At 39.8% G+C, this 13312-nt stretch overlaps 1 protein-coding gene across 1 annotated transcript; it reads right to left on the bottom strand.

Moving 5' to 3' along the window:
- Positions 1 to 1501: 1501 nt before the first annotated feature.
- Positions 1502 to 12679, bottom strand: LOC308087461 (flavin-containing monooxygenase 5-like). The gene is made up of 11 exons (XM_080431336.1): positions 12582 to 12679; positions 10174 to 10312; positions 8451 to 8639; positions 6021 to 6186; positions 4578 to 4651; positions 4090 to 4158; positions 3766 to 3962; positions 3447 to 3594; positions 2791 to 2998; positions 2616 to 2688; positions 1502 to 2517 (listed from the first exon to the last, which is right to left on the bottom strand). Exons 2-11 carry the CDS (start codon positions 10303 to 10305, stop codon positions 2100 to 2102), a joined length of 1674 nt encoding a protein of 557 aa, XP_080287462.1. The 5' UTR covers positions 10306 to 10312; positions 12582 to 12679; the 3' UTR covers positions 1502 to 2099.
- Positions 12680 to 13312: the final 633 nt, after the last annotated feature.

The raw sequence follows: 13312 nt of genomic DNA, 5'->3' as shown, positions 1-13312 counted from the left end.
TTGAGATTGATTGTGACTGATTATACATCAGTGAGCATGTTACTGTTGTAGATGCTTAAGATATGAATCCGTTTGTTTACACTACTGTTTTGGGGTATTTTCTCTCATCTTTGTTTGTGAAATATTGGATTATTTTAACATTTATATTTGTTGGAACAACTCAGACATCTGAAATGTGACCTGTACTACACTGCTTTTTGTACCTGTGTCATAAGACAAAAAAGTTGGAAATGTAGTGGAGTAGAAAGTACAATATTTCCCTCTGAAATGTAAGGGAATGGAAGTATAATGTAGCGTGCAATGGAAATACTCAGGTAATAATAATTAAGTATTGTACAAGACAAGTACCTCAAATTTTTACACACATACTAGAGTAAATGTTAGTTACTTCCACCAAACGTGACAAAAAATCTAACACAATAATAATACACAACAGTAGGCCAGTCATGGAAGAAGTAGCCTGTAGGCTACTCAGATATTTTACTTAAGTAAAAGTAGCAATACTACAAAATACATTGTTATTCCGTTACAATTAAAAGTCCTGTATTACTAATTTGACTTGAGTAAATCAAATGTACAATGGTGTTGGCATAAATATATGCTTACAGTACAAAATGTAAAAGTATAGGACTCATCATGCAGAATGGCCCATTTCAGTAATGCATTCATGTTTTCATCACTTTAATGTTGCAATTGATAAATGTGAGGCTGATTTGAATTACTTAATGTACTGCTGGGTAGCTTAGCCTAAAATAATTGTGACAGCCTTCCTACTCTGCCTGTTTTGGGCTGACACTTTCCCATCAGGAGAATCAAACATCACTTATCCCTTCATTTATGTTTTGATTAATCATCTGAATTGGCAGAGTAACTAGTAACTAAAGTTGTCAAATAATTACAATGTTGTAAAAAGTACAATATTTGCCTGAGATTTAGTGGATATTTGCGATGCGATGCAACTATCCCTTGTGCTATTTCAGGATAAATAGAGAAGACATTAAAAGGAAATCAGATATGATTATTAAATGAAAAACCCCACTTTTTATTTAGTTCCTTCTAAATGTTTTCTAGAACCTGTGATACTAGGGCTGTGGCTGAAAACATCCAGGATTGGCTATATTACAATTCAGGCATTTAGCAGATGCTCAGTGCAACTTACACTTACAAAGTGGAAGATCGGTGTAAATGTAATTAACCCTAGTCAACAAATGACAGGGTATGCTGGATACCTTTGGGACAAGACACCCTGAATATTATTTTTCATATAATTGGTTCTGAATTATATGTGACTATGACCTGTAATGAGGACATTGTCTGCTTAGTGATTTCTTTGTGAATTAATAGTTATATAGTCAATATTGAAATCCGAGTCAAAATGTTGTTTTTTGCCTCTAAATGTCAGATTAGGACAAAAGAAAAATCACAACACAATGTGTCACAACAAACAGAGAATTTAAATTTGCCTTCCATATGACACAGACAGATACACATTTTGTGAACCTAAATTATTTATTGCATATAACATTTTCAATCTGTACGGAGCAAGTTATGCAGAGTTCGATGTCACACAAAACCATACACAAGACGGACGTTCCCCTTAGAATATTTTATTTATTAAGCTAGAAAGTTCACTGTAGCCATATGCTAAACAATGAAGACAAACGCATAAGATACTGTATGCACGCATAGCATCGATCAGACAGCACAGTTGATCCGATCTATGTTTGAATAGGACTCCCCATTACAGATACATTCTTCCCTTAAGTTATTATGTACATTAGCCACTTTTCTTAAATGCTCTTTACTGTACTTCTACTCTCTATTATTCTATCTATCTTTTAACTGCATTAAAGAATTTCACCCATATTACTTGTAATGTGACGTGACAGTAAAGTTTGATTCTGATTCTCTGCAGTTGCCATTAGATGGCGACATTTCCTTATGCATAATGATTTTTACAGCACGTTCAGGCAGATGGGTGTAATGTTAAAGAGAACATAAGTCAGTTAATTATTAAACAAGTTAGAGCTGTCAAGAAGGTGAGCCATGTTAATGATCATCTGGGTTCATCTGAGTCAAGCAGGTTAATTAATTGCAGGTTACTGTCCAGGCAGATAGACCTTTATCCTGTCCAGCAGAGCAGCTGGATCTTGTAGGAAAGTCGGGAGGCTGTTACTGTAGTAATATGCAGCCAGCCCAAGGGCAGTGGCTGACAGAACCAACGGAAGCATAACAGAGCGCTTAGGCTCATGATAGTGATCACTTGGTCTCGTATTCATGGGTTGAGCGACCCTCTCCCACTGAGTAAGGATGGCCTGACGGGCCCCAGCCCACTTTCCTGGCCCTCTGAGTCGGTACTGGTACGGGGTGCAAGCACCCAGCAACATACTCAGGCCCAGCCTGGGATCCATCAGTAGCGACCCAAGAATATTTGGTCGAACCCCTAAGAGGTCTGCTAACTCATCCATGTAGGAGATGTAGTCAACCTGGATGGTGTGCCTGTTACTAGTGAAGTACCTGGAATAAAGTTCAGAGGTAAACCCAGGTTAGACGGGACCATTTGACATCTTTTCAGTCCTAAATAGAAACTGAATTCAGTAAATGCACTGTAGTACCTTTTAGCCATGACCTCCTGCTTGCATTTCACATCCTTAAGCATGGCAGCCATTGAAGGAAGCTTATTGCAGCCTGTGTGTGGTGGAGTCAGAATTTACAGAATTAACTTCCCCATTACCCCTGAAGCATTTTTTGAAGCATAGTGTGATATAAAAGAGGTACATCCTGCATCACCTTTAAAGACACGAGTGGCCAATCTGGCTTGCATCTCAGAGATGGGCATGATGGCTCCCAGCGGCTGTACCAGGCCAATAACAGCCAGTGTAGGGCGATCCAACTCAGGGGCGAATACATACTTGTACAGAGATGCCTTGTTTCCAGACACTGGGAGCACATGTGATTCCAGGAACGGAAAAGAGAAGCTGTAACCTGTGGCAAATACCTGCAAGACAGAAGGTACAGTACATCAATTAACAGCAGTATCACAGGAGGTCGACGTGGTTGTCAGGGAATTGGAAGGTTCCGGTTCAAGTCACGTCAAAGTGTCCTTGAGAAAGACACGGAACGCCTAACTGCCCCCGCTGAACAGGTTGGTACCTTGCATGGCTGTCACTGCCATTGGTGTGTGAATGTAATGAATACATTGTTGTGAGACACACACACACACACACACACACACACACACACACACACACACACACACACACACACACACACACACACACACACACACACACACACACACACACACACACACACACACACACACACACACACACACACACACACACACACACACACACACACACACACACACAGTTGATGTTGCTGCTGTTTGAAGGAGACAGAAAGAGAGAAATTATCTGTGTTTATGATATTATTACACTCACCACCAAGTCAACGTCTTCCACCACACTCCCATCCTCAAATTCCACACTGGATCCCTGAATTTGGCGGATGTTAGGTTTCACCTGAGCAGTTCCAGATAGAATGCGGTTGGGCAGCTCATCGTTCACCGTGGGATGCTGACTGAACAATCTGATATTTGTAGTCAGATGTGTGTTATATAAGATACTGAAGTCTGATCAATGACACATACTCTGAAAACAATTATCTGTGGTACTAAAGCGCTTTGTTTTCACAAGCTTTGTTGTAGTTGTATGCAATACATAAAAGCATGCATAGATTTAAAAAACAAATAAGAAAAACCTGTGTTTCGGCTTCAGGTTGTACAAACTGTGGCAGAATCTTTGGTTGAGTCTGTTCTCTACTATGCTGCAGAAAAAGCCAAAGGGGAGGAGAAGCCTCAAATATTCTGCCAGCCTGGAGAACTGCATATCTAGGGGGATCCCGTAATCTCCCACTCGGTTTAAAATCCAGGCACCCCTCCGAGTGCTCAGGTAAAGCTGGGAAAAGAAGATAAGTGGGGTCAACCAGAATTGTCAAAAATACCTGATTGAATTTAATCAGATTAACATCACATTATTAGTACGCATGCCTGGGGAATCATCTATATTTTATAAACTGACACACCTGCTTGGTAACTCTGCTTAGCTCAACGGCAATGTCTCCTCCAGAGTTTCCAATTCCAATCACCACAACCTTTTGGTGACAGGTAACACAAAGTACAATTCACAATTAGCGACGCTGCTCCAGAGCGACTTACAGTAAGCAATGTAAACACGATGTAATACATCAAATGCATAGAGATAGTAATCTAGGATCATAGGTAAACCAAGAACCTATCATCAGACTTAACAGTATAATACAAAAAGAAAATCTGTACATTGAAACTATGCAAACAATAGGATGCCAGGTCAACAGATGAACCTGGCATCTGTCTACATAACCTTTGCATAAGTCTGCAAGGTCGTCAAGGCTAGGACAAGTGCTTCGGCAAGTGCTACGGACTAAGGTGGAGTCTGAAGAGGTGAGTCTGAAGAGGTGAGTCTTCAGATTACGGCGGAAAGTACATCAAGAAATAGAACACAAGACTCAACAGAAATCTAGGGGGAAACAACCTTTTTATTCCTCCATTCCTCTGAAGTCTTGTAGTCCCGGCTGTGAAAGTACTTCCCTTTGAATGTGTCAATTCCTGAAAGATAAAAGCATAGTTGATATTAAATTTTCATTATTCATTATTAGTATTAGTGTTAGTAGTCATAGTACATTTGTATTAGTATAGTAGCACTGCCCCTCTGCTCCTTTTAAGCTTAATTTATACTCTGTCGTACAACGGTTTCACACAACAAAAATAGCAGATCTACAAGCTCACAACGCTTCAGAAGAGCTCATCGTGTTAGAGTGGAACGAGGGGCATGAGTAAGAGTTGACCTGAATCTGAGAGTTTATCTATCAGAATTATAAGTCAGTTACCACACTTGGATTTCAGTCCTAGGTGGCTGACAAATAATACACCTACTGTAACTACACACTCTCCCCATCCCAAACAAGGAAATCATTGACTATTACAGGGTGAGATTTCACACAGGATCCCAATTGTTAAGTGATTTCATAACAGCCTTGTAGTCTTTCATGTTAGTGTTGTCATGATAAAGGTACACCTATTAGTTAGATAAAGGCACACCTATTAGTTAGATAAAGGTACACATATTAGTTAGATAAAGGCACACCTATTAGTTTCAGCTGATATCGTTTGTATTTAGGTTGTGAACTTGTGACCCACCCCACCCATTCCCCTTACTGCTAATATTACATCACATGGACCCAAACATAGCACACTCAAAACAAATAATAAAAACACATTTTAATTTACCCATTTATGTGTTGAACTATTGAATCGTGTTTTTATATTTTACCTTTCATTTTATGTACATAATGTTTTTCAGCTTTGTAAACCGCTGAGTATGAAATCTACAACAGTGTTGTGTTGAGAATCTTACAAACAGTGACTTACTGTATGTTGATTCCCAAATTATATTTAAGTCTTATATATTTCCCCGGCCTTAGCCAAACAATGATTTGTAGGATAATTCTTGTATGGTGTATGAATGTTGTATGCACATCCCATGAAGCATACCCAGTTTCCATTTGTATGACATGCAGTATACAAACACACTTTGGACTTGATGTTATCAACAAAACTCTGTGTTTGTTTTTTATTTTGAACGGTTTATATCAGTGTTTCCCAAACACTAATTTTATGGGTTGCGAGTAAATATCCCCTTTTTTACGTAAAGAATAATAATGAATACAAATAAATTACAGGAGAAAAAAATGACTTAGAAGCTCACAACGTGTTGCATTGCGACGCGTTGTGAGCTTGTAAATCGGCTATTTTCAGTATTTTTTAAATGGGGCTTAACGTTATTAATTCATAATGTACTTTTCTAAGTGTGGGTTAGTGTGGGAAGTGTGGGTTAGTGTGGGAAGACAACAAAATTATCTTTTGGGTCTCGACTGAAAACGTTTGGGAACTGGTTTATATTGCCAGTGAGTGATACCAGGGAAGTCTTGGAGAGGCATGTTGGGGTGACAGTGGTGTCCAATGCAGACCATCACAGCGTCATAGATGTGCTTCTCCTTCTTTCCATCATGGCTCTCTGTCTCAACGTCCCACTGGCCTGACCGAGAGAAATCAGGTCTCTGCTTCACCTGTAGGACTTTGGTCTGACAACAGAGAGGCAGAATAAAGAACACTCAGACTTTTGCTGGTTATACAACAGTGATTCTCAACCTTTTTCATTTCAAGGACCCCCAGTTCGATATGCATTGAGGGCAGTAGAATAATTTTTTTTGTTGTTGTTGCGTTTTTATATCTGGGAGTCCCAGAGATAAAAATGTAATCAAAATGGGGGTCCCAGACCCCAATCTACACTGTAAAATCTTCAGTGTTAATTTAGGGTCCATTTGGTTCCATTTGTACACTCTCTGAGTTACAGATCCATAATGGTATTAGATTCCTAATAGACCTTTAAGATAAAATATTACACAGGAAAATACAGTATTTGAATCTGTGTAGAATTGCATCTGTTTCTTACACATATTCAGCCATGTTCAACTTGTGCAACATTGTTTAGTTGGTTGCTGTTTTTTTTCTTCTTATGTGAGGTTTGGATATTTGCACACCAAATCCTGCGCTGTGATTGGCCAAGAATGTACCCCCCTAACCCTGCACCGTGATTGGCCAATCACAGTTTATTCAGGACTGTGATTGGCTAGTGTCACATGACACATGTGCATAGCCCTATATAAGAAACCATAACTTTAAAAAAAACCATACATTGTTTTTTTTTAAGTTATGCTTTCTTCACTTCTTCCATCACTGTGATGACCACTGTGACCACACCGCCCACTTCACACTGGGTGTGATTTTTTGTTAAAAAAACACTTTTATACACCTAGATTAAAAGACTATAAGCAGGTGCGTAGGCAAAACAGTGAACATCAACAATAAAAACAAGACCAGGAGACCTGGTTCTGCCAGACCCAGACTTCACATGACGTGTCAGCCTGTGTCTATGCCCATGTATGGACGAAAGGGGGACAGACTTTTATGGCTGGGGCCTAAGGACAAAGTGACCAAAACCAGTTTTTTACCCATGTATGGAGAAAACAGGTACAAAACATGCCCATGTATGGACGAAAGGGGGACAGACTTTTATAGCTGGGGCCTAAGGACAAAGTGACCAAAACCAGTTTTTTGCCCATGTATGGGGAAAAGAGGTACAAAACATGCCCATGTATGGACGAAAGGGGGACAGACTTTTATGGCTGGGGCCTAAGGACAAAGTGACCATGCCCATGTATGGACGAAACAGGTACAAAGCCTCATGTAAGCCGACCCCTTGGGTCTGGCAAAAATCACACCCAGTGTGAAGTGAGCGGTGCCTTTGATGAGTTAATTTCATTGGAGGAACAATGTTAAATCACTGTCCATTCATTTCAAGGCTGCTCAACAGCACCGCTGGGTGGCTGCAGCTGTTGTTCCCGTGCTCATACAGCCGTGCTCATACAGACATAATGGACAAACACATGCGGTCACTTGTTGGCGCGGCTGGCGCCCTAAAAAATGACCTGCATTATACTGCCAGCTTGCACGGTACATGAAGCAATGTATTAGATTAGAAGCAATGTTTTGGTCCCGTACAGGGGTATAACCTGTACACAGAGTAAATGTCCCTTTTATTTGAAAGCAATCAAGTCCAGCCTTCGATGTCTGAGGAAGGTCGTGTGGGACTGAAACGTTGCTTCTAATAAATGTACTGTGCAAGCTGGCAGTGTGCGGGTAATTCTTTTGTTGTTCATACTTCATATCGTACTTTAATCCATTAAGACCGGAGACGCATCTGTGTCATTTTTTAGATTTCTTTGGCTATTCAAAAAGTAGCAGATACACAAGCTCATAAGCTCAAAGCGAACATTTGTAACTCCAATCTTTGCTTCTGGGGGATTCTACAAATGTCTTCTAAATCCTAACTTATGTTGCTATATATCAGTGGTTCTCAAACTTTTTTTTCCATGTCAAGGACCCCCAAAAATGATATGTATTTGTCCGTGGACCCCCCCCCCCCCCTCCCCATCTCAAAATATTTTGTTCCAGGGACCCCCAGAAGCAAAGATTTGTGTCAAGATTTGCACAAATCTTCCACAATTTTTCAAAATAAATTGCAGATGTACAAGCCCATAGTGCAGCACTCTGTGCCGCGCTATAAGCTTGTATATCTCCTATTTTTTAGTAGCCAAAGAAATCTTAAAATGACACAGATGCGTTTCCCGGTCTTAATGGGTCAAAATAAAGCGATCTATATACCGGTACTATTGGAGAAATCAATGCACTGCGTGGCTGCTGGCACCTACAAGTATTTCAAGGGTATAAACATAGCTCTATAGTCAAACTTAATACTGAAAGGTATTCCACGTGGCCTCCTCACCTTAAAGCGTATGTACTTGGTGAGCTGGAAGTGATCGGCGTACATCCGGAAGTAGTCCATGATGAGGGAGTTGTGCATGTAGTTGGGGTAGTGTGCGGGGATGGGATAGTCACTGAAACACATCATCTCCTTGGAGGTGTTGATGATGACAGAGTGGTAGATGCTGGCCCTGTCCGCCTCAGGGTTCTCCTGCAGTAGGACAGAGAGAGGATTCAATTGCAAAGAGAGATCACGGTACAAAAGTCTTCTAATTCCCAACAGTATTCTGAAAAAAAAACGTATGTTTCTATATCAGTGGTGCTCAAACTTTTTCATGTCAAGGACCCCCAAAATTATATGTATTTGGCCGCCGAACCCCATCTCAAAATGTTTTGTTCCAGGGACCCCCAGAAGCAAAGAATAGAGTTACAAATGTTCGCTTTAAAACAATATATATTCAAAGATTTGCACAAATTTTCACGATCTTTCAAAAATAGCAGATCTACAAGCTCATAGCGCGGCACTCTGTGCCGCGCTATGAGCTTGTAGATCTGCTAGTTTTGAATAGCCGAAGAGTAAAATCATGCTTTTTAGCTCAAATCAAAAAAATTACACGGATGCGTTCCAGGTCTTAATGGGTTAACCAATTTAACCCTATACATCGGCTATTTTAAAATAGGCAATCTACATGCTCACAACGCGCCACAATGTGACACGTTGTGAGCATTACCTATTATCAAAAATCTTGAAAACAATATATATTTCTGAAACATTTTAAGAACACACATCTTGTAAGGGGGTCCCTGGCATAAAGTATTTTCTGACTGATGTCATTTTTTGTATTGGCAAATTATAACTGTACGCTATATGATCTTATTAACTGCATACAACATTAATTTACAACCTAAGTGCTGAACTTTAATTGCAGTATCAATTATTTCAAGTAACAGGCCATTACAAATTAAATTAACATGTGGTATAGTGTACATCACTGGTTCTCATCATGGTGTCCAAGGACCCCCAGGGGTTAGTGTACTGTACATAATCATAATAATTATCATCAGTTATCTGGAGGAACAAGAAACATAAGATAAAGTAAGTGGGTCGAGGGTCAAGAGACATTTTCACTATGCCATTGACTAGAACAGTGGTTCTCAAAGGTTCTCAAATGTGAAAATGTGTTAATATAGCGTCAAAATGAGTTTAATCACTTTAACCCTCTACATTGGCTATTTGAAAATACCCAATCTACAAGCTCAAAACACACACACTTGCCATTACAATAAATCTTTTTTGGAAATTTGGAATATTTCTTCTATATTTTAGCTATGTAAAGGAAGTATTTGCACATCCAGTTCATTCGGATGCAGGTGTGTTGGACAATGAAAACTGAAGCGAACATGAAAAAAATATTTTCATGAACAAAAGGTCCCACTGGACCTTCATCAAGAGCGTCTTATGTAAGACACTCTTGATGAAGGTCCAGTGAGACCGAAACGTCTGTCAATTTAAATAAAAGCAGAGGCTGCTGAGCAAGAGCAATGTGCAGGACTTTTTATTCATGAAAATATTTTTTTCATGTTTGCTTCTGAAATATTTCAGCAACACAAATCTTGTATGAGGGTCCCTGGCACAACATATTTTCAGATGGGGGTCATATAAATTTAGGGGATTGAGAACCACTGGACTAGAAACAACCTAAACAGAGGACACTGCATTTTGCAGGGCACTTGTTGTGACTCACCTTAAACCTCCACAGACCACCGATGTCATCACTGCTCTCAAAGCAGACAGGTTCCAATCCCTCATCCAGACATGCCTTGATGCAGGTCAGACCTGAGCTGCCGCCTCCGATTATCGCTACACGCCGGGCCATAGTGGACCTGTTAGGGGTTCAAGCAAGGTGAAGGTGGTCGTACATGAGAGTTTCACCACAAGTCAAACTTTTCTGGTTTTGGACAGCGTTTTGGTATATGGGTTATATCCTTAAAGGAATAGTTCACCCAAAAAATGACTTATTTTCTATCAATTGCCCGCCCCATGAAGCACTGAATTCATGGAGATTTTTTTGTTTTTGTCCCATTCCTGAGCCAATAATTTGATGACCGGCGGGCGGCGGTCTCTCCGGTAGGAGACTCAAAAAGTCTCCTTTGAGTCTCCTACCAGATACATTAACAAATTATTGGCTTAGGAGTGCGACAAAAACAAAAAAATCTCCATGAATTCAGTGCTTCATGGGGTGTGCAATTGATAGAAAATAAGAAATTTTTTGGGTGAACTGCTTCTTTGATTATTTTGAGGCTTTATTTGTATTATCTTTTATTTGACAACAAAATTACTTCGGTCTCTGCATAAGTCCATTGTAGAGTAGTGGGCAGTGGTGTAAAGTAACTAAGTACATTTACTCACGTACTGTAATTAAGTACAATTTTGAGGTATTTTTACTTTACTGGAGTATTTATATGTGTAGATTTGGATTAAGTAACACATTTGAGTACTTCTTCCATCAGTGGTCATTTGACAACAACATAATAGGACCTCTGCAAGTCCATTATTGTAGAGTAGTGGGCGTGGTCAAACTGTGTGGATGTTTACAAATAGGAGAAAGCGCTACCAAACAGACTCATGCTAATAACAACAATCATTTAATAATTAGACACCGATGGCAGGCAGTAGCCTACTCAAGTTGAGTACATGTACTTAGTTACTTAACACCACTGGTGGGTGTGGTCAAACTATGTGGATATTTACAAATAGATAGGAGAAAGCGCTACCAAACAGACAGACTCAAGCGAATAACAACAATCACACTTACTAAAGGAATTGCAAATATCGAGATTGATAACAGGCCTGCTGACAGTTTGATTCGCGATGTATTTTCAAACACGATCGCCCTATATTTGAATGTTTTGTTTTCTAATAGGATCTTGACCGTGTATAACCCAGTAGAGTAACAAAGAGTATTTCCAATTTTCTGTACTTTTACTTCTACTCTAGCTGTAGTATACAACTCTCGTAGACTATGATTCTGACGTTTAAAATCTACGAGAGTTGTAGGGTTCACCCCCCATGGACACAGGGACTTTCAGCACTATACCCCGTAGACACTCCAAACATGTACAAATTGAAAATTAGATGCTTACCCCACGCCCCAAATGTTAACTCTCGCTACGGGGTAGTAGTTTAATGTAATAATCCATATATTTCAATAAAGAAGTGTTTTAATGCCGTCTGTGGCCGATTCTGTCGGAAGTTCCCAATGGGCGGTAGTGACGCGCCCATCTGGTGAAACCCGGAATTACACTCAATGTAAACAGGAAGTAAACGAGGGTGAAAAAATGGCATTCGGCCGCAGACGGCATTAAAACACTTCTTTATTGAAATATATGGATTATTACATTAAACTACTACCCCGTAGCGACAGTTAACATTTGGGGCGTGGGGGTAAGCACCTTTATTTTTAATTTGTACATGATTGGAATGTCTACGGGGTATAGTGCTGAAAGTCCCTGTGTCCATGGGGGGGTGAACCCTACAACTCTCGTAGATTGAAAACGTCAGAATCATAAATACGTCCACGAGAGTTGTATTCTACAGCTACTTCTACTCCACTACATCTCAGAGGCAAATATTATAATTTGACTCCACTACAATTATTTGAAAACTTAAGTTACTAGTTGATTTGTAGATTATGATTATTACAAAACATAACTTGAACCAGTACTTGAAGAACCACATATTTTCGAATCAAATGGCCGAAATGTATATAGGGCTAGCACTATATACATTTCGGCCGTTTGAAAATATAGCCGATCTACAATTGCTCAGCTTGAGCTTGTGGAATGGGGCATTCTGCACAACGACTACTTTCTACTTTTACTCAAGTGCATTTTGAATTCCGGACTTTTACTTGTAAACAGAGTATGTCTTTATTGCATATATATATATAAGTAGGCTATAGGATACTTTTACAAGTAAAAAAAAAGTGAGAGTAATTTTTCCACCAGCTATACGTCGACCGCTCGATGCATATTCTAATCTAATGATAAGAACACAGATCCTACACTGGATCTTTAGCCTAAAGGTGTATTATTCTGCACATAGGTGACACTGAGATAGGACGATATCATTGTCTTAAGTAAAGTTACATACCTGTTGCAACCCGAAGAAAAGTATGTTCCTTCCACACACAGTGTTGTGTCAGTGTTGACAGATGGTGGGCGGAATGAAGGCAAAACTTGGGAGGCTGGACTTATATTGGCTCCACTTTTCCAGTGGGGGAAAAAGTACTCACATTTTTTAATATAGCTTAGGTCAGGGGTCTTCAACAGGGGGTCCGGGACCCCAAAGGGGGTCCTCAGAGTTACAACAGGGGGTCCGCCAAATCTTTGTGTGATATGATTTTTTGTTTTACCTTAACCACTTGAACCCTAGCATCCCTTTTCTGAGGAGAACTTTAGCCAAAAATAGCAGATCTACAAGCTCACAACGCCTCGCACTGCGAGGCCGTGTGAGCTTGTAGATCTGCTATTTTTGGCAAAGAGGTATAGGTGTAGAGGGAAAAAAAGAGCAGACCAAGTAAACAAAAAAGTTGAATCTGAAACACAATTTAATACAATATGGAGGTCCCTGCTTCATCCCTGTCTCAGCTAGGGGGTCCTTGGCCTGAAAACGTTGAAGACCCCTGGCTTAGGTAAAAGTATCAGATACTGCAATAATGTAGAAATACTCTGTTACAAGTAAAGGTCCGGAATTCAAAATGTTATTTGAGTAAAAGTACAAAGATATTTGTATCAACATAGGCCTACTTAAAGTACCATAAGTACAAAGTGCTCATTATGCAGAATGTCCCATTTCACAAGTGTTCAAATGTATAAAAACAT

The sequence above is a fragment of the Gymnoscopelus braueri genome (genome assembly GCF_963280865.1).
Source record: "Gymnoscopelus braueri genome assembly, chromosome: 6".
Taxonomy (NCBI): Eukaryota; Metazoa; Chordata; class Actinopteri; order Myctophiformes; family Myctophidae; genus Gymnoscopelus; species Gymnoscopelus braueri.
The sequence above is the reverse complement of the archived record's forward strand: the minus strand, read 5'-3'. Positions and strand labels throughout refer to the sequence as shown.

Excerpts from the sequence above, each read along its gene's own strand:
- LOC308087461 (XM_080431336.1), bottom strand. The coding sequence starts at position 10,305 with ATGGCCCGGCGTGTAGCGATAATCGGAGGCGGCAGCTCAGGTCTGACC. Across the intron at positions 3,963-4,089 it reads TAAGCAGAGTTACCAAGCAG|CTTTACCTGAGCACTCGGAG; the intron begins GTGTGTCAGTTT and ends TTCTTTTCCCAG. Across the intron at positions 2,518-2,615 it reads CAGGAGGTCATGGCTAAAAG|GTACTTCACTAGTAACAGGC; the intron begins GTACTACAGTGC and ends ACTTTATTCCAG.